Source organism: Cloeon dipterum, chromosome 1, assembly GCF_949628265.1.
Source record: "Cloeon dipterum chromosome 1, ieCloDipt1.1, whole genome shotgun sequence".
Classification (NCBI taxonomy): Eukaryota; Metazoa; Arthropoda; class Insecta; order Ephemeroptera; family Baetidae; genus Cloeon; species Cloeon dipterum.
In genome coordinates this window covers 41206679-41232419 of record NC_088786.1, presented here as the reverse complement: position 1 = coordinate 41232419, position 25741 = coordinate 41206679, and the positions used below count along the sequence as shown (strand labels likewise).

General features: G+C 46.8%; 2 protein-coding genes across 8 annotated transcripts; both read left to right on the top strand.

The window, feature by feature from the left end:
• Positions 1–240: 240 nt before the first annotated feature.
• On the top strand, positions 241–4122 carry LOC135933939 (caspase-3-like). Of its 2 annotated transcripts, XM_065475372.1 has the most exons (10): positions 241–321; positions 432–628; positions 696–871; positions 972–1140; positions 1199–1372; positions 1430–1582; positions 2595–2686; positions 2759–2895; positions 3529–3638; positions 3704–4122. In XM_065475372.1, the coding sequence occupies exons 2-10, from the start codon at positions 467–469 to the stop codon at positions 3815–3817; spliced, it is 1287 nt and encodes a 428-aa protein (XP_065331444.1). In that variant the 5' UTR covers positions 241–321; positions 432–466; the 3' UTR covers positions 3818–4122. The 2 variants fall into 2 exon arrangements, with proteins under 2 accessions (XP_065331444.1, XP_065331443.1); XM_065475371.1 differs by having other exon boundaries at positions 242–628.
• Positions 4123–4740: 618 nt separating this feature from the next.
• On the top strand, positions 4741–25210 carry beta-Spec (spectrin beta chain). 6 transcript variants are annotated; one of them, XM_065475365.1, is made up of 26 exons: positions 4743–4939; positions 7470–7616; positions 7984–8135; positions 8196–8369; positions 9415–10004; positions 11234–12149; positions 12205–12908; positions 13601–14321; positions 14380–14592; positions 14917–15192; positions 15245–16374; positions 17158–17362; positions 17423–17734; positions 18068–18375; positions 18429–18567; positions 18625–18709; positions 18763–18854; positions 18917–19021; positions 20606–20718; positions 21051–21106; positions 21868–21978; positions 22683–22844; positions 22966–23053; positions 23616–23795; positions 23854–24039; positions 24100–25210. In XM_065475365.1, the coding sequence occupies exons 2-26, from the start codon at positions 7487–7489 to the stop codon at positions 24101–24103; spliced, it is 7152 nt and encodes a 2383-aa protein (XP_065331437.1). In that variant the 5' UTR covers positions 4743–4939; positions 7470–7486; the 3' UTR covers positions 24104–25210. The 6 variants fall into 6 exon arrangements, with proteins under 6 accessions (XP_065331442.1, XP_065331437.1, XP_065331438.1 ...); XM_065475366.1 differs by lacking the exon at positions 21868–21978; XM_065475367.1 differs by lacking the exon at positions 22683–22844.
• Positions 25211–25741: the final 531 nt, after the last annotated feature.

The window sequence follows — 25741 nt, the reverse complement described above, 5'->3', positions numbered from 1 at the left end:
TTGGAGAGTATCTGGCAGCCCTAATTAAAAATTCTCAGGCGCATTTGAATTTTCCAACGAGTTTCTAATTATAATTATGAATTTAAACAATTAAACGTGTTTTCGAGCCATTTCCGGTCCATCCTAGTTAAATATACCAACAGAAAACAGTCAGAAAACTAGTTGATTGTGAAAGCATTGAAATTCTCGAGCCTTTATTTGGCGCCTCTTGGCGCGAATCTGCCTGGATCGATCGAAGCGCCAGTGTCGCTGAGTGCCTGCGCGGCGCATCTCGACATAAACAAAAATATTCGCACGCGATTGTTGTGAGTAACGCAAAAGGTGAGTGTTCCCGCGGTCGCAAATAAAATCCCCTGCGCGTCCTTTTTAACAATTCCTCCGCCTGAAAACCTTCAACCTTCGTGCTGACAAGACCTGAAATTCCCGCTCAGTTGAAAGAAAAGTTCGGAAATAATCGGCGGGAAGCATGGAAGCGGAAACATTCGGGATGCTGGAGGACGACAGGCAGATAATCAACCGGAATTTAGAGAAGCTGGTCAAACGCACTTCGGACATCGGCCTCGAGAGGATCATCGAGACCCTGAAGGAGATGGACGCGCTGTCGGACGAGTTCGCCAAGCCCTATTTGGTGAGTTTTCATTCTTCCGCGTCTATTGCGTCTCATTTTTCCGTGCCGACTTCCTGGAAACGCGCAGGACACGACGAAACACGCTAAAATGAGGAAAATGGATTTCTACCTGAATATCCAGCGACTGGGGCCTGCCGTGTTTGAAAAACTCAAGCACGCCGTCAACGTGTGCAAGTACGAGGACCTGCTGCACATTCTGCAACCCTCACAGCATCAGCTGCACCCCGCTGACGAACACTTAGGGTATGTAAATGCAGAGAAATTGAAATCAATTCATGAAGATACAAATATTTCCCAATATTGCTAGGTTATTTAATTTACAAGGAATTTATTTGGATTTCAGTGCGCGGCCTACGAACCTGCCGGACTACATGAACGAGGTGATCCCGACCAAAATGTACACGACGATGGACCAGTACCACGACGCCTCCGTCAACTTCTCCATGCAGGCGCTCGATGTCAAGGTTCGCGAGGCCGACCAACGGCTTGACCTCAAGAAATCCAAATCGCCAGTAAGATTTTCCCGACTCGGACGTTAAAATTCGCATTTAATTAATTTTTTTCATGTAGCGGTACCGTTGCGGCTCGAATCCGAAGGGTCTGGCTTTGATAATCAACATTCGCGAGTACATGGACAAAAGCCACTCGACTCGCAAGGGTTCCGAGCACGATGACAAGAACTTGGAGGAGCTGTTCAAGCAGCTCGGCTACCAGACTGAAGTTCATCTCGATCTCGATAAACAGGCACGTATTTTTTTTCATTTTTAGCTCAATGAAATGATTAAATTTTATTTAACACAGGAGTTTATGAAGGTGATTAAGATGTTTGTGGCACACCCGAAGCATTACCAGGTACACACGTGCATGGTTGCCATCATGTGCCACGGACAGATAAAAAAGACTGACGAAGAGGATAGTGCCACTACCGTTTTTATCACGACTGACGGCAAAGCGGTGAGTCATAGAAGTAACTAATTAATTAATTCAAATATTAAAAAAAGGAAGGAAATGAACTAAAATTAAAAATTTCTTCGTCTCTTGTAAATTTTCCGACTGCGTATTTGAACACTTAACTCGTTAGTTTAAATATCGTTCTGAAAAGTATTGAAGGGGTTTGAATATCCCAATTTTGCCATCAAATTTGAACTCCTCAGGGTCGGAAACGTATAAAATGACACCAAACTCGATGATTTGGTTTTCGACCTTCAGGGTCAACCCTGACGGTAATTTACAGAAATAATCGAGTATGGTGTCGTTTTATACGTTTTCGACCTTGTTGAACTCAAATTTGATGTCAGAATTCATTTAATGGACACCTAAATCAAAAAGTCAAAAATTTTCAACTATAAACGACCCTGAAAATCCAACCTTTTAAAATTTCAATGTTCAGAACGCCTTGTTTGCATTTCCAACTTGAAGATCGAACTCTACAGGGTCGTAAACCCATGAAATGACACCAAACTTAAATGTTTTGACCTTCAGGGACTAACCCTGACGTTACCCTGATGGTAGTAAACACAAATACTCAAGTTTGGTGTCGTTTCATATGTTTTTGATCGTTCGGAGTCCAAATTTGATGTCAGAATTTGGTTTCCATGAGAGCAAATGAATTTTGTTTAAAATAAAAATGAAGGAATGATGTTGAGAATTACATAAATTAGTACTTCTTGTCATTTGTTAATTTTCCTGATATTCACTCGTTAATATAGGGCATTTTCAAATTAATTAATAGTTTTATCACCTTGAAAAATCGAATTTTCGTTAAAAGGTGACCTTTACCCTCAATATTTTTATATTTATGCAAATTTAAAAATTATTCAGGATCGAAAACGGCTGAAAATGAAAGTTTTAAAATTATTTCTCAAAGGAATAAAGTATTACAATTTTCCCCGTGTTTAAAAACCATAAAACAATTAGATGTAACAACATGTCCGTTAAAAACAAACATCATTTTCCACTTCCTCAGATCCCGTACACCTGGGTGATTGAGCAATTTGACGCCGTCAACTGTCGAGGACTGATAAACAAGCCGAAAGTGTTTTTCTTTCAAGCGTGCAGGTGCGAAAGAAATAAATATACGCCGAATCCGCTTGGCTGATTAAGCATCAAATCGCAATTTCCGTGTTCCAGAGGAGAATCAAAAGCGATGGTGCAGAAGCTTGGAAATGGCTTGACGGCCGACCACACGGAGGCCGACGGAATGGGAAACCTGCCCTTTCCTGTGCGAAAGCTGTCCGACGTCCTCATCGCTCATGCCGCCCCCAGAGGTAATTAAAATTCATTTAGCGCTGATTATATTTGATCAACGTCGGGGAAAATGGATTAAATTGCTGATGATGTGCACTAAAGGCTGCAGAAATTCGTTAAAGACCAATTTTTTGTATGAAAAATGTTCAAAGCTTCCAATAGGTGGCGACACCAGTCTTTAAAACTCGTTAGACCTCAAAATATCACAGGAAATTCATTTTTGTCAAAGTAAATCGATTCCTTAGGCGTGAATTAATTGAAATTACCTAATTACTCGGTCGATAATTCGACAAGACGTGCCGAAAGCCGTTATCAAAGCGATTTGCATTGTGAATTTTCACGAGAACACCAACAGCCAATCAGGAGAAGGGAGCCGTTCTCTGATTGGCTGTTAGACGGAACACCCGATCAAAATTGAGACTGCAGCGCCACCACGGCTGCTCGTCGGTTCATTGCGCTTTCTGTCGCTGTGGCGCTGCAGTCTCGATCTTAGACAATGCTACATCAAACAGCCAATCAGAGAACGGCTCACTTCTCCTGATTGGTCGCTGGCGTTCTTTTAAGAATTTTAACCGAATCCAGAGAAATTCGCGACACTCTTTTCCATTATTTTAATTCAAAATGCCAAATAGAACCGCTAGATGTATTTCCAGGGTACGTCGCGTTGCGGGACGTGAACAAAGGAAGCTGGTTCATCCAGAAAATCGTCGAGGTTTTCATGACCAAAGCGCACAACACGCACGTCTACTCCATGCTTCAAGAGGTGCCGTTTTTAAATTTTTAAATTTGATTTCTAATCAAAATAATTGTTTTAAAATAAAATTTCAGGTGGACGTGGTGCTGTCGAAGAGTATCACCAGCGACTGCCTTTCGCAGACAATGTGCATCGAGCAGATTGGGTTCAACCACAAGCTCTATTTGTCGCCGGGACTCTACGACTAACTTTGTGATTTTACTTCGGGAACAACTACTATGCATTTGCCCCTTTTAGAGTTTTATACGCTTTTCCACGCCCATATTTGTCTTATCTCATGCGTTGAGAGCAGATTACATATTGTTTAAAAAGGATTTTATCACGCCATGCCTTTTTAAATTCTTACACTTCCGACGCAAAATTAAATACAGATCTCAGTTCACAGAGTATTTCGTTTTGCCGCTCCTCGTGTAATTTTAAATGTAATACATACATAAACTCGAGCTCAAACGCATCACTGCGCGCTTGTAATTTTCCTACTAAATAAAATTTAAGGAAACAAACATCAGGGCGTTTTATAAATATATTTAATCCTCGTCAGCAGTAAAACATCCTTGTAATATTGTTATTGCAGCGCCGAATGACATCACTCTCTCAATATAATCATGAGTGGCTCTTGCTAGAGCTTGCAGCGAATTGTGCGGCGGACGGACGCGCTACGTGTGTGTGTGTGTGTATCTATATATTGTACAAATAGAGAGAGAAAGAAGTTTCGCGTTCGTGCAAAGCCGGCACGTTCGAATTGAGAATAAATTGACACCCACGCCTCCGAGCCGCTAAAAGGTTCAAAGAATTTCAGACTCCGAATGCAGAAACCCTGGAAAGGGGAGTGAAAAAGGGTTGAATACCGGGTGCTAGAAGGGTTTTTGACAGACCGACACACCCCGAGGGCCACGCCCACCGCCGAGTGTAAATTTAGTATGACCTCATCGGTCATTGCTACGAATTTAATTAATTCGCGGAGGGATTCCAAGTGTCGAAAATCACCCAAAATGTTCATCTTCCTCCAAAGAACGTTTTGAAAGGGCCCAATTTGCTTTAAAACGGTTTTAAACCCGAGAATTGTCAGCTCGGCGGAGGATCTACTTGGCGTGCGGTGAGCGGCGGCGGAGAGAGGCGAGAGTGGCGTGGTATTCGTGCGCGCGGCTGAGCAGACAAGTGAGCGGAGAGCGAGTTACAGAGCGAAAAGCAGGCCGAAAGTCGTCGGTGCCGAGTGGCCGAAAGTGTTTTACGTCAAGTGCGTGTGCAGCGGGGCCGCGCGACGCCTGGCGCCGCCCAAGGGACACATCCATCGGGTCTGCTTCGCCGCGGTAAGCCCTTTAAACGCGTCCGCCCGAGCCTCGAGTAAGATGGCTGGGCACTGGGGGCGCCCGGCGCTGGCCCCCGGGGCCGCCGCACGCCCCCCCGACGCCCCGACGGGTCGGGATGGGGTCAGGGGTGGTTGTAAAGGGGTCCGCGAGGGACGAAAGACGGGCGGAAGGGCCCGGGGCGCGTCTGCCCTGGGTGGGCGTTGTCCCGCCGCATCCAGACACGGACGGACTCCGACACTCCGAGAACGAACGGTACATCGGCGAACGTGCCCAGCCGGTGCGATATGGGATTTTTGGATTTTTTTTAAATTATAAGGGTCCTATATGAGAAAATAAATTTTTATTTTATTAGAATTTATTTTAGAATTTTTTTTTGTAATTAAATTTGGTCCCGTTGTGGATGGGAACGGGGAACGCCGGACGTCGAGGGTGTGCACGGTCCGTGACCCGTTTTTTTTATTGTATTCCCACCGAGTTTGGGAGAAAGCTGCCGCTTCTTGCGGCGGTTTTTGAATTTTAGGCCGCGGCTCCTTATAAATTTGTCGAGCCTTGAGGCGTTCCTGGAAGCGGAATGCAAATGATTTGTCGGTGCAAATTTAGCCTGCTGACTCAATTTGGTGTTGCATTTCCAGCCTCGCCAAATAAACTGCTCCGACCTGTTTTTTTTCGTCTTTCGTCTCACGTCAACCGAAGAACGGAGCGAGTTCATTTTTCTTTTAAAAAAGAAAAGCAGCTCTTCGGTTTATCTGCTGTTTTTGTCGGGAAGCAATTTAATCTCGAGCCGTAACCACTCGTGAGCATTTTATCGGTCGATAATTAATTTTTTTTTAAATTTAAATCAGAAAATGGAATAAATAAAAAAAACTGCAGCAGAAAGCGATTTGTTTTGGGACTGCAGCGTGCCAAGGGCGGGTGGAGGGGGAGGTTTTCACCCCTCGGCGGCGCACCGCACCCCTCGACCGGCGATCAATACGCGCGGCTGTGCGAGTCCCGCACCGGCCTGTCCTGCAGAGCAGACGGGCAGCTGGCAACCCTGGCGGAAACGTGCCTTTCCAGTCGGCGCCGCGGCCGTGCGTGATCCAACGCGACAACCAACAACCAACATTCGACATTCAACATTCACGTCGCTCTCTGATTTTCCGACTCGCAACCGCGACTCAACTTTTCCAGCGAAACGATTATTTTTTGTAATTGCATTCGCTGCAAATGGGTCAAATCAAAACATTCGTCGTGGCGTAAAGCCATTCGAAATTCGTTTTGAAACTCGTTTAGATGAAATTATTTTATGATTTTTGAGAAATTCGTTAAATTTGAGATTTTCTTGATTTTTTATTTAGATTTTTCTGAGTTAAAACTCTAAATTTAAATTTTTGTACTGTAGAAAATTCATTTCTTTCAAATTTTGGATTACTTTTCAAAGATTTTTTTATTTTTAAAATTAAAAACGCTTTTTAACATCTAATTTTCGATGATTTTGCCAATTATTTAAACCCAAAAAATCCATTTTTACGCAAAAACTGTCATTTTAATTAAATAAGGCTAGAAAAGTTCGTTCTCAGGGGCCTTTTAATTTTAAATTCTTAAAAAATTTGTAAGAAAAATCATTTCCACTGAAATTAAAATTAATTTTTATAAATTTTCTGCAATTTTTGGACGTTTAGCTGATTTAAAATGGTTAAACGATTGAAAATTTAGGCTCGCAATTTCAAATTGAGCCCAAGAAATAATTTTTTTATGATTTTTCGCAAATTGTCGAGTTCTGCAATAAAATTGGCGTCTTCAAATCGATTTTTTCGAACTAAAAACTATTTAAATCTCGAAATTTGCTTGATATTCTAGTAGACGCGTCAAAATTTTCGTTCTGTATTTTTGTTAACAATTTTCTGATCAATTTTTAAATTTTTTCTCGGAAAGAAATTTGAAATTTATTTAAATTTTGACGGATATCTTGAAGTTTTAAGCTGTATTTTCACCGTTCTGCAATTTTTCTTTAATATTTTGGAAAATCCTGTTCGGAAAAGAATTTCTAAAAAAAGAATTACCTCAATTTCCGTTATTTATTTAATCTAATTTTGTTTACAGTGTGTTCTGACGATTTAAATTAGGCTTTGCTTGTGACTGGTCGGCTTTAACGGCGGCCCCTCCTTTTCTCTCGAAGGGCCTTTATCATTTTAAAGTGCTGCTGCTTTAAAATGTTGAGATAAAGCACGACACTCGATTCGCTTAAAAATAAACCGAATTTGGCGTCAAATCGGCGCTTGCCCTAGTTAATCCGGATTGATGTGACGCGAAATTGCCGCGTCATCTGTTCGCATCTTCGATTTTCCTCCGTCTTTGGGCGGGCCGCGACCTTTGGGAACGTGCCGGGCCGGGCGGGCGTCGGGAAGAACTCTATAGAGAGGCTAATTGGCGGCCGGTCTTGCTCTTTGCGGCACCAGCGGCGGAAAATCGATGCTTGCGTTGTGTGTTGCACCCTCCGCGTCTAACACACCGACTGACTCGTGTGTGTGTGTGTGTGTTTGTTCCGCAGAGAGTGCAGAGTGAAGCATGACGACCGACATCAGCATGGTCCGCTGGGACCCCAGCCAGCAGCAGGAGATCGTCGATGACTTTGAGTACGACGGCGGAAACTCGTCCTCCAGACTCTTCGAACGCTCCAGAATCAAAGCCCTCGCCGGTAAAAAAATTAAAAATGGAAAATAAAATATAAAAAGCGAAATTTTCATAAAATAATTTTGTTTTAAATTTTTTAAAGTCAATTTAAATTTTTAAAAAAGTTAAATAAAATTTTTAATTGTCCGTATTTCATTTTAAATTAATTCAAAAATAAAATATAAGCAAATTTGAGGCTCTGTGATCGTTTTATTAATTTTTTGTCAATATTTTTCGTCCTTTCTTTGACCTTTTCCTATTTTATGTATTTTAATTTATAAGAATAATTATTAAAAATTCACAAACAAAATTTCCCCTCTTTAAAAACGCATTTCAGCATCATATTGAAATTTCCCAGCAGAAATAAATCGATTTGCTTTAAAATTTGGCAGACGAGCGAGAGAGCGTACAGAAGAAGACGTTCCAGAAATGGGTCAACTCGCACCTGGTGCGCGTCAATTGCCGCATCGGCGACCTCTACGTGGACATGCGCGACGGAAAAATGCTGATCAAGCTGCTTGAAGTTCTGTCCGGCGAACGCCTCGTGAGTTTGTTTAATAATTCGTATTTAAATGGATTGTGGTTTTAATTCGCGAATTTGCAGCCGAGGCCGACCAAGGGCAAGATGCGCATCCACTGCCTGGAGAACGTGGACAAGGCGCTGCAGTTCCTCCGCGAACAGCGCGTCCACCTTGAAAACATGGGCTCGCACGACATCGTCGACGGCAACCCAAGACTCAACCTCGGCCTCATCTGGACCATCATCCTCAGGTTCCAGGTCAGAGAATCAGATTTTTTGCCATTTCCGAATTAGCTTACCATGTGAGGTCAATTCCGACCTTCAGGGTTAGACCCTGACGTGACCCTGAGAGTCGAAACACGACAAAATTAAAAAAATCAATGAGTATGGTGTCTAAAATATCAAAATTTTAATAACCATGGTGTTTCTGGACTATCTGAAGTCTATAACTTAGGAAAATTTTGTAAATTATTATTAAGGGATTGGATTAACACAAAACTGACATCAAATTTGAACTCCTCATGGTCAAAAACCTATTAATTGACACCAAACTCGATTTTTACTGTTTTGACCTTCAGGGTCCAACCCTGGCGAGACCTTGAAAGTAATTAACACAAATCATCGAGTTTGGTGTCGTCTTATACGTTTTCGACCCTGGGGAACTCAAATTTGATGTCAGGAATTGATTTTAAGGACACCTAAACCAAGAAAATTAAAATTATCGACTAAAAATGACCCTGAATGACATAATATTTCCAAATTTTGATGTTTTGAATGCTCTGTTTTCATTTAAGACTTGAAATTCGAATTCTGCAGGGTCGGAAACCTATAAAATGACACTAAACTCGATGGTTAATGTTTTGACCTTCAGGGCCGACCCTGACGTGACCCTGATGGAAGTTCACATATATAATCGAGTTTGATGTCGTTTACTATGTTTTCGACTTTGCGGAAGCCAAATTTGATGTCAGAATTACGATTTCAAACACCCCCAATGAGAATTTAAATTTTTTTCTAAATATTCTTGTTTTTAAATATGCGAAACGTTGTTTGTTTATTCCCTGTTAGCATTTTTTACTATAATCTCCCGTTAATTACTAGATTTTAAACAACATTAATTTTAAAGAGAATCCTATTTACTAAATGTCAAACAAAAACATCAACATCGACTAATATGAAACAAATAATATTTTTCCAAATTAGTCTTTCCATTTAAACACAAGTCTTTCACCATGGCGCTCTTCAAACTGGTTCTTCTCTCCAATTCCTCCCTTTTTAATATATTAAATTTTCGCATCCGCAGATCCAAGACATCACAATCGAGGAGACAGACAACAAAGAGACAAAATCGGCCAAGGACGCGCTGCTGCTTTGGTGTCAGATGAAGACGGCCGGCTACCACAACGTGAACGTGCGCAACTTCACGACGTCGTGGCGCGACGGTTTGGCGTTCAACGCGCTGATCCACAAGCACCGTCCGGACCTGATCCAGTTCGACAAGCTGTCCAAGTCGAACGCCATGCACAACCTGAACAACGCGTTCAACGTGGCCGAGGAAAAGTTGGGGCTGACCAAGCTGCTGGACGCGGAGGACGTGTTCGTCGAGCAGCCGGACGAGAAGTCGATCATCACCTACGTCGTCACCTACTACCACTACTTCTCCAAACTGAAGCAGGAGACCGTGCAGGGCAAGCGAATCGGAAAGGTGGTCGGCATCGCCATGGACAACGACAAGATGATCGCAGAGTACGAGTCGCTCACTTCGGACCTGCTCAAGTGGATCGAGGCCACCATCGACAGCCTCGGCGACAGGAATTTCGCCAATTCGCTCACTGGCGTGCAGACCCAGCTCGCCCAGTTCAGCTCCTACCGCACAGTCGAAAAGCCCCCCAAGTGAGTACACATTTAGTAAAAACAACATGTTTGTTAGTTTTGGACTCGAAACGTTGCAACACAATCGGATTGGGGTTTGTTTGTTTTATTTGGACATTAAATATCTTCGGCCCAGGACTTAAATTCGAAAAAGTGGCTCCTCAAGCGACGCAGAATGTAACGGGAAGTGTTAAGAGCCTGTTATTAATTTTTAAAGTCGAAAAACAGGATTAGTGACACTTGCCAATTGTGGTTTTCGGGGCCCTATGGGCCGGATGTCGCCGATTTTGGCACCAATCAACGCCCCTTGGTTAGGCGCGTTCTACCGTGTGCGGTTTTCTGAAATCAGACCATTTTCCGAATTTTTTAGAATTTTTTCTGCCAAATTTTCGAAAAAAGTTGAATTCGTCCTGGTCCCGGAAAAATTGCGCAACGCTCAACAAACACCCAAATTTTCATTGTCGAATTGATTGTTGACCTTTTCTTGCAACAAGGAAATTCGCGTTTGGTTGTTGAAAGTTACGCAATTTTGCCGGGACCAGGACGAATTGTTCTTTGATTACCGGCTCTATTTCCGGTCCAAGGCAAGATTTCGATTAAAATTTAATCCTCAATCGACGCGAAATTTATCTAGGATCATTTTAAGACCAAACACGAGCCGATCCGATCAAAATCATAGAAGTAAATAGACTTTGAACCTCGAAAAACGTGATTTTCGCATTTTCTCCATAAGGTTAACATGGGAAACCGAAAATTCGCGATTTTTCCCAAAAGTAGCAAAATTTAATAGTTTAACCGACTCCATCGCATGCTAAATACCGCTGCCGGTCTGCAAACTGATCTTCAAATTTTTCGCGCACATAGAAAAATTAAAATTAATTTTTTACGGTTTGTTGGCTCTGCGCGAGGAACAGCCGATAAATGGTTTTATTTTTGTTAAAATTCGGCCGTTCATCCGATCCTCGACCACGACCCCTCATCGGACAGGTTTTGAACAGGGCTTTGACCTGCAGTACCCTAACGACCTTTTTCAGGGTACCACGCGACCTGAGATCCTCTCTAAAGTCAGTTTTTTTAGTAATTTTGAGCGCATTATTTTACCTTTGCCTGACAACGTCCTTCCTCAGGTTACGTTACCTGAGATCTGGCCTTTTATACAGTGTCCAAGGAGCGCGAGCAATTAATTTTTGATATTTTAGGACTTGAAATTAAATTCCACTTCCTAAATTTCTCCTCTTTTCGTGCTTCAGGTTCGTGGAAAAGGGCAATTTGGAGGTGTTGCTGTTCACGCTGCAGTCGAAGATGCGTGCCAACAACCAAAAGCCGTACACGCCTCGCGAGGGCAAGATGATCTCGGACATCAACAAGGCGTGGGAGCGTCTGGAGAAGGCGGAGCACGAGCGCGAGTTGGCGCTGCGCGAGGAGCTGATCCGGCAGGAGAAGCTGGAGCAGCTGGCGGCGCGTTTCAACCGCAAGGCCAGCATGCGCGAGACCTGGCTCAGCGAGAACCAGAGGCTCGTCTCGCAGGACAATTTCGGATTCGACCTGGGAGCGGTCGAGGCCGCGGCCAAGAAGCACGAGGCCATCGAGACGGACATTCTGGCGTACGAGGAACGCGTGCAGGCCGTCGTCGCCGTCAGCCAGGAGCTCGAGGCTGAAAATTATCACGATATCGAGAGGATCAACGCCAGGAAGGACAACGTCCTCCGCCTCTGGAACTACCTGCTCGAGCTGCTGCGCGCCAGACGCGCCAGGCTCGAGATGTCCCTGCAGCTGCAGCAGAACTTCCAGGAGATGATGTACATCCTGGACTCGATGGAGGAGCTGAAGGTGCGTCTGCTGTCGGACGACTACGGCAAGCACCTGATGGGCGTGGAGGACCTCCTCCAGAAGCACGCCCTGGTCGAGGCCGACGTCAACGTGCTGGGCGAACGCGTCAAGGCCGTCGTGGAGCACTCGCAGCGCTTCGCCGCCGAGCAGGAGGACGATGCCGGCTCAGGATACAGGCCCAGCGACCCCTCGGCCGTCGTCGAACGCGTCCAGCAGCTTGAGAGCGCCTTCACCGAGCTCGTGCGGCTGGCGGTCGAGCGCCGCCTCCGCCTCGAGGAGAGCCGCAAACTGTGGCAGTTCTACTGGGACACTGCTGACGAGGAGAACTGGATCAAGGTCAGTCCCGAGTTAAAATTAATTAAAATCCAAATTTAATTGAATCGATTTTCAGGAAAAGGAGCAGATCGTGTCGACGGGCGACATCGGGCACGACCTAACGACGATCCACCTGCTGCTGTCCAAGCACAAGGCCTTGGAGAACGAGGTGAACAGCCACGAGCACCAGCTGCAGGGCGTGGTGCAGACCGGCGACGAGCTGGTGCGCCAGGGCCACTTCGGCGCCGACCGCGTGCAGGAGCGCCTCGACGAACTGGGCGCCGCGTGGCAGCACCTCGTCCAAACGGCGGCCGCCAGACGCAGACGCCTCGAGGAGGCCGTCGACTTCCACCAGTTCTTCGCCGACGCCGATGATGTGGACATTTGGATGCTCGACACGCTGCGCCTCGTGTCCAGCGAGGACGTCGGGCGCGACGAGGCCAACGTCCAGTCGCTGCTCAAGAAGCACAAAGACGTCAGCGACGAGCTCAAGGCTTACGCTGCCACTGTCGACGCCCTGAAACAGCAGGCCGCCCTCCTCGGAGAGCAGGATCGCCAGTCCGAAGTGGTGACGCAGCGTCTCGCGAGCATCGACTCGCGATACGCCGAGCTGCTGGAGCTGGCCAAGCTGAGGAAGCAGCGTCTCCTCGACGCTCTGTCGCTCTACAAGCTGCTGAGCGAGGCGGACGGCGTCGAGCAGTGGCTCGGCGAGAAGCAGCGCATGCTCGCCACCATGGTGCCTGCTAAGGACGTAGAAGACGTCGAAATCATGCGACACAGGTACTAAAATTTCTTTTAAGTATTTAAATTCCACGAAATGTCAAAATTCATTGGAGGAATTGATAATTATGGATTTGGATGCTTAATATATAAATTCTGACATCGAATTTGAACTTGACAGGGTCGAAAAAAGACACCAAACTCGATTTTTTGTTACTCAGGGTCTCGGCAGGGTTGGACCCTGAAGGTCAAAACATAAATAACCGTGTTTGGTGTCATTTTTTAGGTTCCCGACCCTGTAGAGTTTGAATTTCCAGTTGGAAATGCAAACAAGGCAATCTATACATCAAAATTTGGTCAATCAGGGTCATTTTTTGACGAAAAAGGTCAAATTCTCGATTGAGGTGTCCATTAAAATATTTCTGACATGAAATTTCAGTTCCACAGGGTCAAATACGTTTCAAACGACACCAATCATGATAATTTGTGTTAATTACCTTCAAGGCCACGTCAGGGTTGGTACCTGAAGGTCAAAATAAAAATATTCATGTTGGGTGTCTTTTCATATGTTTTCGACCCTGCGGAGTTCAAGTTTGCAGTCAAAATTTTAATATTCACTATCTAGATCAAGTTCCATTAATACTCAATCTTTAACCAATTGAAAGTCATTTGTAATGTCCCGTTCGCTTCACTTGTTATTGTTCTTTCTTTTCCTATGATTTTATTAAATACGAAAATAATTTCTCCTCCAGATATGACGGCTTTGACAAGGAGATGAACGCAAACGCGTCTCGCGTAGCGGTGGTGAACCAGTTGGCGCGGCAGCTGCTGCACGTGGAGCACCCAGACTCCGCTCGCATCGTGGCCCGGCAGAACGAGCTGAACCACGGCTGGGCTGAGCTGCGCGAGCGCGCCGACGCCAAGCGCGAGGAGCTGGCGTCCGCGCACGGCGTGCAGACCTTCCACGTCGAGTGCCGCGAGACGCTGCTCTGGATCGAGGACAAGAAGCGCATTCTGCAGAGCACCGACGCCCTCGAGATGGATTTGACCGGAATAATGACCCTGCAGAGACGTCTCTCCGGCATGGAGCGTGACCTGGCGGCCATTCAGGCCAAGTTGAACTCCCTGGAGGCCGAGGCCCAGCACATCGAGCTGGAGCATCCTGAAGAGGCGCCGCTCGTCCAGGAACGCATCACGCAGATCAGACAGGTTTGGGAGCAGCTGACGCACATGCTGAAGGAGCGTGACGCCAAGCTGGAGGACGCTGGTGACTTGCACCGCTTCCTGCGCGACCTGGACCACTTCCAGGCGTGGCTGACCAAGTCTCAGACGGAGATCGCCTCCGAGGACAGCCCCAGTTCGCTGGCCGAGGCCGAAAAGCTGCTCAGCCAGCACCAGAGCATCCGCGAGGAGATCGACAACTACACCGACGACTATACTACCATGATGAAGTACGGAGAGAACATCACCGCGGTACGACAAATTAATAATAATGAAATAAAAATTATAAATATTTGTTTTACACATTTAGGAGCCCTCGACGCAGGACGACCCGCAGTACATGTTCCTGCGCGAGCGTCTGAAGGCGCTCAAGGACGGATGGGAGGAGCTGCACCAGATGTGGGAGAACAGGCAGAAGCACTTGTCCGAGTCGCTCAACCTGCAGATGTTCCTGCGCGACGCCAAGCAGGCCGAGGTGCTCCTTTCCCAACAGGAGCACATCCTCAGCAAGGCTGAAACTCCGGTAAGTTAGAAATTCAAATTTTTGGGAATTTTGAAGAGCCTAAATTTATGCGAAAATTCAAAATTCTTATTAGTTGTGTCTAATAGTTCAATTTAAATATTAAATTTGAACTCCTCAGGGTCAAAATCCTAATAAAGGACACCAAATTTGATTTTTTTCGTGATTTCACCTTCATGGTCACGTCAGGGTCTAAATGGAATAAATCGTGTCTGGTGTCCCTTCATGAGTTTTCGACCCTGCTGAGCTCAAATTTGCAGTCTATATTTTAAAATTTGCCATCCCAGACCATTTTCATCGTAGTTATTCCAATAAATTCTTTTTCAGGTGAATTTGGAGCAGGCCGAGAACATGATGAAGCGTCACGAGGCGTTCATCACGACGGTGGAGGCGAACGACGAGAAGATCAACGCCGTGTGCCAGTTCGCCGGGCGCCTGTGCGACGAGGGCCACCCCGCGGCCGACAAGATTCAGGCCAAGGCCGAGGACATCGCCGACAGACGCGGCGCCAACAGACAGAAGGCGCTGGCCCAGCTGGAAAGGCTGCGCGACCAGCTCCTCCTCAGACAATTCCTGCAGGACTGCGAAGAACTTGGAGAATGGGTCAGTTGATTTATTATATTTTAATTTTTCTGTACTGAAAATTCGGTTTTAGGTTCAAGAAAAGAACATCACTGCGCAGGACGAGACTTACCGCAGCGCGAAGACGGTGCACTCGAAGTGGACGCGTCACCAGGCGTTCGAGGCGGAGATCGCGGCCAACAAGGAGCGGCTGCTGCGCGTGCAGGAGGCCGGCCAGCAGCTGATGCGCGACAAGCCCGAGATGGCCGAGCTGGTGCTGCCCAAGACGCAGGAGCTGGGCGCCCAGTTCTCGGACCTCGAGTCGGCCACCAAGGAGAAGGGCGAGCGGCTGTTCGACGCCAACCGAGAGGTGTTGCTCCACCAGACGTGCGACGACATCGACTCGTGGATGAACGACCTCGAGAAGCAGATCGAGCAGGACGACACCGGCTCCGATCTCGCGTCCGTCAACATTCTGATGCAGAAGCAGCAAATGATCGAGACCCAGATGGCCGTCAAGGCGAGACAGGTGTCCGAGCTGGAGCAGCAGACGGACTACCTCCAGCGGACGGTGCCCGAGGACAAGCTGGACGAGATGAAGCTGAAGAAGGCGAGCGTCGAGAGCCGGTTCGAGCGGCTCAAGGCGCCCCTGGTGGAGCGGCAGGTGCAGCTGGAGAAGAAGAAGGAGGCGTTCCAGTTCCGGCGGGACGTGGAGGACGAGCGGCTGTGGATCGCCGAGAAGATGCCGCAGGCGACGTCGTCCGAGCTGGGCACCAGCCTCTTCAACGTGCACATGCTGAAGAAGAAGAACCAGTCGCTGCGCACCGAGATCGACAACCACGAGCCGAGGGTGCAGCTCGTGTGCTCCAACGGCCGCAAGCTGATCGACGAGGACCACGCCGACGCCGGCGAGTTCTCGCGCCTCATCGACGACCTGCTGCAGCACTGGCAGGAGCTGAGGGACGCCCTCGAGGCCCGCCGCACCCGCCTCCTCCGCTCGGAGCGCGTGCAGCAGTACCTGTTCGACGCCGGCGAGGCCGAGGCCTGGATGAGCGAGCAGGAGCTCTACATGATGGTCGAGGACCGCGGCAAGGACGAGATCTCCGCGCAGAACCTCATGAAGAAGCACGAGGCCCTCGAAAGGGCCGTCGAGCACTACGCCGACACCATCAGGCAGCTCGGCGAGACCGCCAGGCAGCTCACACTCGACAACCACGACGACAGGTCAGTCTCAATATTTTTTCTATCAAATTTAGATATAAATTCGGCATCAAAATCGTTTAGAAATTTAAATTGACCGCAAGTACAGGCCTAAAATGAGTGATAATAACGAAAAGTGGGCGTGGTTTACAGGGAGTTTTAAAAAGTGGGCGTTGTTCCCGGGAAATTCAAAATTGAGCGCGTTTTTCAGAAAGTGGGCGTGGTTTTGAGGAAATTGAGAGGTTGACGATGTTCCTGGGGAAGCATAGAAGGGGGCGTGGTTTTCAGTTTTTTTCTCCAAAAGTCTGTGTTGTTCCCACGAAATTTGTAAAATTGGTGTTGTGTCCGGTAAATTCTTTGAGTATGCGTGTTTTTAATATTTAAAAAGTGGGCGTGGTTTTCTTGAACTCAAGAATGCTAACTTTGTTCCCGTGATATATCAATAATACGGAGTTTGATTCCACGGAATTCTTAAAGTGGGCGTTGTCTCAATGAAATTTTAAAAGTGGGCGTGGCAGAAGTCACAGCTGAAAAACAGTTGTATTTTGTAAAAATTTTTATGAGAAATCATGGATTCCAAATTCTCATTCCCATTTAAAAAGGTGGGCGTGGTTTCATGTCCCGAGTGGGCGTGGCCATATTTGGTGAGAGAGAGTTGGAAAGATTTGTTGATTTTTTCTAATAATTCTAAAACTGCAGCATACTGGAAAAAATATTGATAAATAAAAAGGGGCGTGGTCACCAAAAATTTTACCATTCAGCCTTGAAATTGCCTATAAATATAAAATATCTCATTGTTTTTTGCAGTGATCAAATCGCCCTGAAGCAGTCGCAGGTGGAGAAGCTGTACGCCGGTCTGAAGGACCTGGCCGGCGAGAGGAGGGCCAAGCTGGACGAGGCACTGCAGCTGTTCATGCTGAGCAGGGAGGTCGACGACCTCGAACAGTGGATTGCCGACAGAGAGGTGGTGGCCGGCAGCCACGAACTCGGCACCGACTACGACCACGTCACTGTAAGCCCTTTTTCCCTAGATAAAAACAGCCATTTTACATTTATCTTTTTATATTTCCAGCTGTTGTGGGAGCGTTTCAAGGAGTTCTCGCGCGAGACAGAGGCGTGCGGCTCGGAGAGAGTGTCCAGCGTGAACCAGATGGCGGACAGCCTGATCGAGTGCGGCCACTCGGACAGCGCGACCATCGCCGAGTGGAAGGACGGGCTGAACGAGGCGTGGCAGGACCTGCTCGAGTTGATCGAGACGCGCACCCAGATGCTGGTGGCGTCGCGCGAGCTGCACAAGTTCTTCCACGACTGCAAGGACGTGCTCGGCCGCTGCCTCGAGAAGCAGCACGGCATCTCCGACGAACTCGGACGCGACGCTGGATCGGTGAGTCGAAACGAAAAATCTTTAATATTATTTAAAATCGAATATTTATTATTAGCACTAAAATCCTAAAATATCAATTCTCCACTTTTCCAAGGTTCAGCCAATCAGCGTTGACAAATTTTCAAACTAAAAAAATCTTTCTGATTTCTCAGCTTTTCGTGTATTAAATGCGGACTTTAATTGGTTTAAATGATTTTTTTTAAATATTTCCGCGAATTTTAAACGATGGGCTGTCACTTTGGCTGCAATTAAACACCAAAAATAAAATTATAATTCAATTAAAAAGTTCAGAAACTAACTACAACTTTCCCTTTCGTGTTTTTTTTCTATTAGGTTTCAGCGCTGCAGCGGAAGCACCAGAACTTCCGTCAGGACCTGGTGTCGCTGCAGTCGCAGGTGCAGGGCATCCGGGACGACTCTGCTCGTCTGCAGGCGTCGTACGCCGGCGACAAGGCCAAGGAGATCACGAACCGCGAGGCCGAGGTGCTCGCCGCCTGGGCCGCCCTGCACGCTGACTGCGACGCCAGAAACGCCAAGCTGGCCGACACCGGCGACCTCTTCAAATTCTTTAACATGGTGCGCATCCTCATGCTCTGGATGGACGACGTCATCAGGCAGATGAACACGTCCGAGAAAGCCAGGTAAAATGAGGCTTTTTAAAAAAAAATCGTACAAATTTAAAATTGAATTTCAGGGACGTGAGTGGAGTTGAACTGCTGATGAACAACCACCAGAGCCTCAAGGCCGAGATCGACGCCAGGGAGGACAATTTCGCCGCGTGCATCGCGCTCGGCAAGGAACTGCTCGGCCGCAGTCACTATGCTTCTAATGAGGTGCGCTTTTTTATAATTTGAGAAATAACTAAGAATTAATAAATTTTATTTTCGCAGATCAAGGAAAAACTCATATCACTGACCAACCAGAGAAACTCGCTCCTCAACAGGTGGGAGGAACGCTGGGAAAATCTCCAACTCAGTGAGTGACTTCGAATTTATGTTTAAATATTTTTTATAATCGATTTATTGCAGTCCTGGAGGTTTACCAGTTCGCGAGAGACGCTGCTGTCGCGGAGGGTTGGCTCCTAGCACAAGAACCGTACCTGCTGAGCCAGGAATTGGGCGTAAGTTACATTTTCCTGAATTTATTTAACAGATTTGCGATATTTTACCCTTTTTTCGACAGCACTCGATCGACGACGTCGAAAATTTGATTAAGAAACACGAGGCGTTCGAGAAATCCGCCGCTGCCCAGGAGGAACGTTTCAGTGCCCTCGAGCGGCTGACCACGGTAGGAAATTTTATTTTATTTGGCTTTTTTGCTGCTTCTTGGTGTTTGTAGCACTGCAACCGGTCCTTATTTGAGCGTTTTAAGTCATTGTAAAATTAGTTATTTGTTCCGCGTAATTTCTGTGAAGAAAACTAATTTTTTTTAAGTCATAAAAACAGCTGAAATCGTGAATTTTGAGTTAATCGCGGGCTATGGCAACAGCCACGCCCCTTAATTGTGGAGAACATACACCTCTTTCCATAAATTCGCTTACCATTTTGCTAATTATGAGCAAAAAGCAGATTCTTTGGTGTCTACTTGCAGTTAATGAGTATTTCTATATAATTTAACCGCCGAAAATGCGGTTACAAACATGAAAATCGGAGAAAGCAGCAAATTCTTAGCTGGAAAGAATCCTCGACGCTCATTGGCCGACGTCGCTTACGTCATCAACTGCCGCGTTGCTAGGCAACCGCAATGCGTTCAGCCAATCAGCATCAAGAATTCTTCAGGACTAAGAATTCTTGCTGTTTTCTCCGTTTTTAGTGTTTTTAATCGTAATTAAATCGACTTTTTAAAGTATTTCCGCGAATTTCAAACGATTAACCGTCTCTTTGGGTTCAATTAGACACAAATAAACAGTTTTCTACTCTCATCCAAATCTCAAAAAGGCATTCTTATGGAAGGAAAAAAGTGTTCGGCGACTTTTTCAAAGTCTAAATCTAAAAAGGACCGGTCTACCCGCATGCCTAACGCTTCCTGCACGTTTCCTGTTGTTGTAGTTGTTGGTGTCGGTTGGCTAGCACGTGCATGTCCAATTTTAGCTCGAATCCGGCATGACCTCGTCGTTCGAGGGCTGCAGCCCGGCGCCCTTCCTTCTCGAAACACTATCGTGGAGCGCCCCTCCGGCGCCATCGTCGCCCCGAAGACCCTCGTCCGGGTCCTCCCGGCGTCCGTCCTCCGGCAAACTGGTCCGCGGCTGGACCCTGGAGGAGCTGGTGCGCTGGATGGTGGTGGGAAAGCCGAAAATGGCGTCGCGCAGCTCGAAACGCAGCTTCTCGTCGACGGGACACGCGCTGGACGGCAAGCCCCGCCCCCCTCTGCAGAAGCAGGACTCGTTCCTCTGGCGCCTCATGAACGAAAACGGCTCCGTGACTGACGAGGACGATGACGTGTTCGTCGCCCCTCCGGACACTCCGATGAGCGAAATTAATTTGAACGGAGAAAAGGAACAGGTCTTTTCCATTTCGTCCGAATCGATGCTGACCAACAACTCGGTGTCTTCCCTCTCGAGTTTGGCCGCGTCCGTGCAGACCTTGGCCGACGAAAACCAGCTTGCCTCGAATAGACGGTCGTTCAACGCCCTCATGGGGCCGCAGGCTGACCAACTTTATTGCAATCCGGACTCTCCGGACTAGATTAAAAATGTCCATGTGCTTTCTGTGTTGTGATTAAAATAATAAATGGTGTTGGTTTGCATGTTGCTAAAAAAATCCTCTTGTTTGCACCCTTTTTGTAGTTAGCGCACTAAATTATGGTTTTGGCTCGCAAGGTACGTGAATTTATCCACCTTCGGAGCATAATTCCAATTTGATTTCCCTCCAGTTTGAGCTGCGAGAGCTGAAGAGGCGGCAGGAGGAGGAGGAACAGAAGAGACAGGAGGAAATCGCGGCCAAGACGGCCGTTGTCAGCTCGCCAGAAGATGTCGCCTCCGACAGGTTCGTTTAAAACGTCATGGTTGCCATTGCGTAGTTCCCGAAGCCGCCACCAAGGAGCGTTATTTGTAGAGAATTCTTGTTAATACTTAAATCCAGTCGATCGCATTAGAAATTGGTGTTTTCCGGATCTGCCAACTGATGGCGCCACCGTTCATTTACACTTTTCTTCTATTTGCATTACGACTAAAAGAACTCCTTTGTAAATTATCGGTGGCGCCACCTGTCAGCGGCAATATGCCGTTTTTTAACGTAGTAACGCATCTGGTGGCAGCTTGAAGAACTATTTCATGGCATTTATCAGTTATAACCCTAACGAACCATTAATTTTGCAGAGTGGACAGCCAGCAGGCCCCCGAAGGCGAAAGCGGCAAGGACGACGGACAAGATGGTAAGCTAGGCGCCCGTATTTTAGTATTTTTGGTCCATTTCCGCCCCTCTCTTCGTGACAGACGGCCGACTAACAATCACGCCCGCCCCGGTGTGCACCCCTGGGCCAAAATTTGCCAGTTTCCCCAGATTTGAACTGGGACTGTGCGTAGTGGCTTGCTAACACACACTCGCTCTTTCCATGTCTGTTCCCCGTGTCCGCTTTCGGTTGGTTGGTTTCGGTCGATCGGTCGGTTGGCCGCGCACTCGCTCACACACTCGTGCAGCCGTGCACCGCAAGCCCTCTTCTGTCAGGCTTTCCTCTGCCTCTGAGCAGCCAAGCACACACGTGGAAGGTGAGCTCGGCCTTGCTTGGACTCCTCTCTATCTTTCTTTCTTTCTTTCTGTCTGCAAAACACGTCGGCTAGAACTTTAAATGCACTCTCGCCACGACAACGTTCCGAAAATGCCAGATAAACAAACAAATGAAAATCTGTTGATTCAAGGTTTTTAACCTGGACAAATCTGGGTCGGAGCCTTGTCGGTACGTAGGTCGCCCACCTTTTCATCCTTTTGACCAAAGAATGGCAAAGGTGGCGACCCGTAGCTTCCCCCTGAACACCCCCACCCCTACCCTGATGTACCCAGTTTTTTTACTACTGCAAATAATGGCTCTAAAGTTGACTTTTGACTAACCCCAAAATGCGAAAAGGTGGGTATTTGCATTCCGGTTCGGCATGTGCATGTGGTTGTTGTCTCTCTCCTTTGATTTGATGCATGCAGGAGGTCGAGTCGGGCAGCACCGCGTGCCTCCCCTTCCTCCGGTGACGGCTCGCACGCAGCCACGAGCTAACAAACCGCAGCAACCCTCGACCAGTGGCGTTGCCCGCCAGAGTAAGTCTCAAGCACTATTTTTGCACCCTCTTTCCGTGCTTCGCTCCCAAAAGTTCGCTTTCACGAAGTGTGGTCAAGTTTGGGACCGACTTGTTGCCATTTGTTAGTAACCGGAGCCGCCACTAGGAGGCGTTGCACTGATATTTTCTGATTTGTTTACGGCTGGACTGAAACTCGGTGCCCTGGAATTTGAATTTGGATTAAATTAACAGTGCAGTGCCATCTGTTGCCAGGGTTTCAGCTGGTTAAAGGTTAGAACCGGGTTTCAGCTGGTTGGAACAGGGTTTCAGCTTGTTGGAACAGGGTTTCAGCTTGTTGGAACAGGGTTTCAGCTTGTTGGAACAGGGTTTCAGCTAGTTAAAGGTTGGAACCGGGTTTCAGCTGGTTGGAACAGGGTTTCAGCTGTCTGTAGGTGAGCCCAGGGACTTGCAAGTGGCAACAAGTTTTAAATTTCAGATTCCTGTTTTAGTAGAATTTGAATTTAAAACCCGCGGTGATGGTCCCATTTAACCCTTTCGCGAAGCTGTCTGTATTTCGGCTTTACCGTTTTCGCGTGGAGAAAGCACTCTGGTAGTAGTTGTAGTGGCATTACACACACACTCTGGCGGCGGAGGCACCCAGCTAACCTCAGGGCTGGAGGCGGAATTGTGGTGGCGGACCCTGAACCGTGAGTACGTGCATTGATTTGGGCATGCGTTTTGTAGCGGCGGTGACGCCGAGCAAGAAGACCCCGGGCAGCAAGGAGTCGGCCCGCTCCAAGTCTCCGTTCCGCAGCTTCCGTTGGAAGAAGGCAAAGTCCCCGGCGGCGGCCAGTGGCGTCGCCGGCAGCGCCAGCGACGACGAGTCGAACCTAGAACGCGCCTCCGGTACGCTGCTTTTGTCTCTCGTTCTCTGCCCGCGTCCAGCTCGTCTCCTCACCCCCGCCCCCGCTCGATTGTCCCCCACCTTTGCTTTGGGAGGGGAGCTAACTTGTTCTTGTGTTTGCAGAGCGCGCCACCGCCGACGGAGACATCTTCGAGGGACTCCTCGTGCGCAAGCACGAGTGGGAAAACACCACCAAGAAGGCCAGCAACAGGTTCGTTCTTGTTTGATTTAGGGGAGAATCGTCAGGGAGGCCCCGATGGGATTTTTTGCGTTGTACACACACTAGCCCCCGACCTCCTTATGGAGGTTCGGTTCAAAAAAAGCAATTTTAACCTCTGCTCAACACATTTCGTGGGCTATAAATTCCTAGCAGAACAACTGCAGAGGAATGACCATCTGTTTCTTCATTAATAACTCGTGACTTCCAGTCTTAGATCGGGGACTAGTGTGGTGTTTCAACTTTTCTCTCAATTTAAGCTCTTAAATCGGCTTCAGGTTTTGGGACAAGGTGTCCGTGGTACTTTTTAGGGGTGTTTTAAATAAACTCCGGGAGTGAAGGGGGGTTCCATTGTGTTGAGTAGTAAATTAAAACTTATCTACCGGTTTAAACTTAAGAATTGACTTGATTTAGTACTATTAAACTCTCAGTAATTGATCAATCAAGCCCTTACATCAATTTATTCATTTAAAACTAAGTGACTTCCAGTCTTCGAACGGGGGTTAGTGTGGTGTTTCAACCTTTTTCTCAATTTTTAATCTTAATTCGGCTTCAGGTCTTGGGACAAGGTGTTCGTGGTGCTGCGCGTGTCGCAGCTCGTCTTCTACAAGGACCAGAAGAGCGCCAAGGCCACGCCCGACGTGTTCTTCAAGGGCGAGGCGCCGCTCGACCTGCGCGGCGGCTCGAGCGAGGTGGCCAGCGACTACACCAAGAAGAAGCACGTCTTCAGAGTCAAGTGAGTGGCGCTCGGACCCGAAATTATTCAAAATTAAATTTTTTTTATTCAATTTCAGGCTGGCCGGAGGGGCTGAGTTCCTGTTCCAGGCCAAGGACGACGAGGAGATGAACAATTGGGTGAGCAACGTCAAAGGAATGTGTGATGCCGACAACTCGGCCGGGCCCTCCCGCTCGCAGACCCTGCCAGCTGGCGAGCGCAAGGACGAGCCCAAGAAGCGAAGCTTCTTCACCTTGAAGAAAAAGTGAGCGATCCGGATTTTTGTGTCGAAGGGTTTTATTAATTTTTTTAAATTAATTCGCAGCTAAGCAATGCAAGGAGGGCTGGAGGCCGCTTTCGCTCTCGAAGAAAGAAAAGCCATCCTATTGTTGATCGAGGCAATCCAAGAGTTACTCATTTCTAGACAGCTACCTAGATATAAAAGAAAGAAAGAAAGAAAATCCAAACTTTTATCGCCCGCACCAAAAAAGTAGAAGACGAGCGTCGTCCGACCGTTTGTTTCGCATTATGGTTTTTTAATTTAAACGTAAACTAGACGTACACACACACTCTACGGTTAATCTTGCAGTTTTTACGGAATATATGCGCGCTGTTTCTGTTTTTCCCTTTCTCCTTTCTCGATTTGTTGTGCTTGATTTTATTGTCTTGATGGTAAATGAGCGATTACTTGGGGGAATATATACATAAATAAAGAAGGAATTAGGAGCTGTTTTTTATTGTCATTCGTTTCTCTGCACTGTCGTGTACTGTTGACGAGTCACTACATTTATTAATTATTCATTTATTCTGACGACAAACAGACAAACAAACAAAATGCTGTTGTGTATTCTCTATTTATGATGAACAGAATATAAATGAATTAAAATTCAAGGCTTGTATCACTTGTAAGGAACAATTGTAGCAAAGTGTCTCTTTTATTTTTCACTGCATGCACACGCGAAAGATAAAAATACAAAGAGAACCAGATTATTATTATACATATATAAAAAATACGGCCAGGGATCAATTGTGAGAATTGCGTCGCCTGCGTGTGTTTTATTGTGCCTGAGAAATCGGACGGATTGGCTGGGCTGGGCAGGGCAGGGCACGGGTGCGAAATTCGACCATACTTTTAAATTACGTGTGTGCAGCTTGGACACTGCCGCGCCGCATTTAATCGACGACAAAAGAGAAGCCTTTTCCTCCTGTTTTCCATTCTTGCATTGCAATATTATATTTATAAAATAAAAAAACAAACGCAGAGATAGTCTTTATTCGGCGGGCAGGTGGGTTGGCGTGGGCGCAGGCACACACACTCTTTGAAAAGAATTGTCTGCACGCTAAGCGTGTCTCTGTTCCCGAAGATCCTTGCTGCCCCTACTACTCTCTCTTCTCTCATAGTTTTTGTCATTAAAGTTATTTAGCTGCCTAACACACGTTCTGCCTCTTTCTTTTGCCGCACCAACACCCTCATCTTCTTCCGTTTTCAGCTGCAATTCCGACGAGATAAGGTTGTCGACATCCAGGAAAATCTGAAAGAAGCAATTAATCTACTCGGTCTCGGTAGACTAGAGTCGAGCTGGTTGCATCAAGTTGTCAATTACGTAAATAAGAAGGGCTGAAGCAAGATCTATCCTGTCGCAATCAAACCAACAATATTTTTAAACACAATTTATTTATTCTCCAACTAATAAAAAAATGGCACAGATACAACTAGATGTGGATTCGCACGCAAATTTTATTTCTAAAAGTACTACATGGAATTTTTCCGCACAAAGTTTTTGAAATCAGAAAAACTGGGATCCTTGTCAAAATCATGCTCAGCAGCAAAGTCGTCCAACGATTCAGCTATTTTGTCAATTGAAAGCAAAGATTCCTTTGAGTACTTGTAACGCAGATTGTTTCCCTTGTTAATTTTTCCGTCCCTTCCGTCCCTGACATCATGGCCCTTAGAGTGGCATTCCCCT

What these genes read in the sequence shown, in the direction of transcription:
- LOC135933939 (XM_065475372.1), top strand. Translation starts at nt 467, where the DNA reads ATGGAAGCGGAAACATTCGGGATGCTGGAGGACGACAGGCAGATAATC. An exon ending in AGTTCGCCAAGCCCTATTTG is followed by an intron (nt 629 to 695) that starts GTGAGTTTTCAT and finishes GGAAACGCGCAG; the next exon opens with GACACGACGAAACACGCTAA. An exon ending in TCAAGAAATCCAAATCGCCA is followed by an intron (nt 1,141 to 1,198) that starts GTAAGATTTTCC and finishes TTTTTCATGTAG; the next exon opens with CGGTACCGTTGCGGCTCGAA.
- beta-Spec (XM_065475365.1), top strand. Translation starts at nt 7,487, where the DNA reads ATGACGACCGACATCAGCATGGTCCGCTGGGACCCCAGCCAGCAGCAG. An exon ending in CAGAATCAAAGCCCTCGCCG is followed by an intron (nt 7,617 to 7,983) that starts GTAAAAAAATTA and finishes AAAATTTGGCAG; the next exon opens with ACGAGCGAGAGAGCGTACAG. An exon ending in CCGACTACGACCACGTCACT is followed by an intron (nt 17,363 to 17,422) that starts GTAAGCCCTTTT and finishes TTATATTTCCAG; the next exon opens with CTGTTGTGGGAGCGTTTCAA.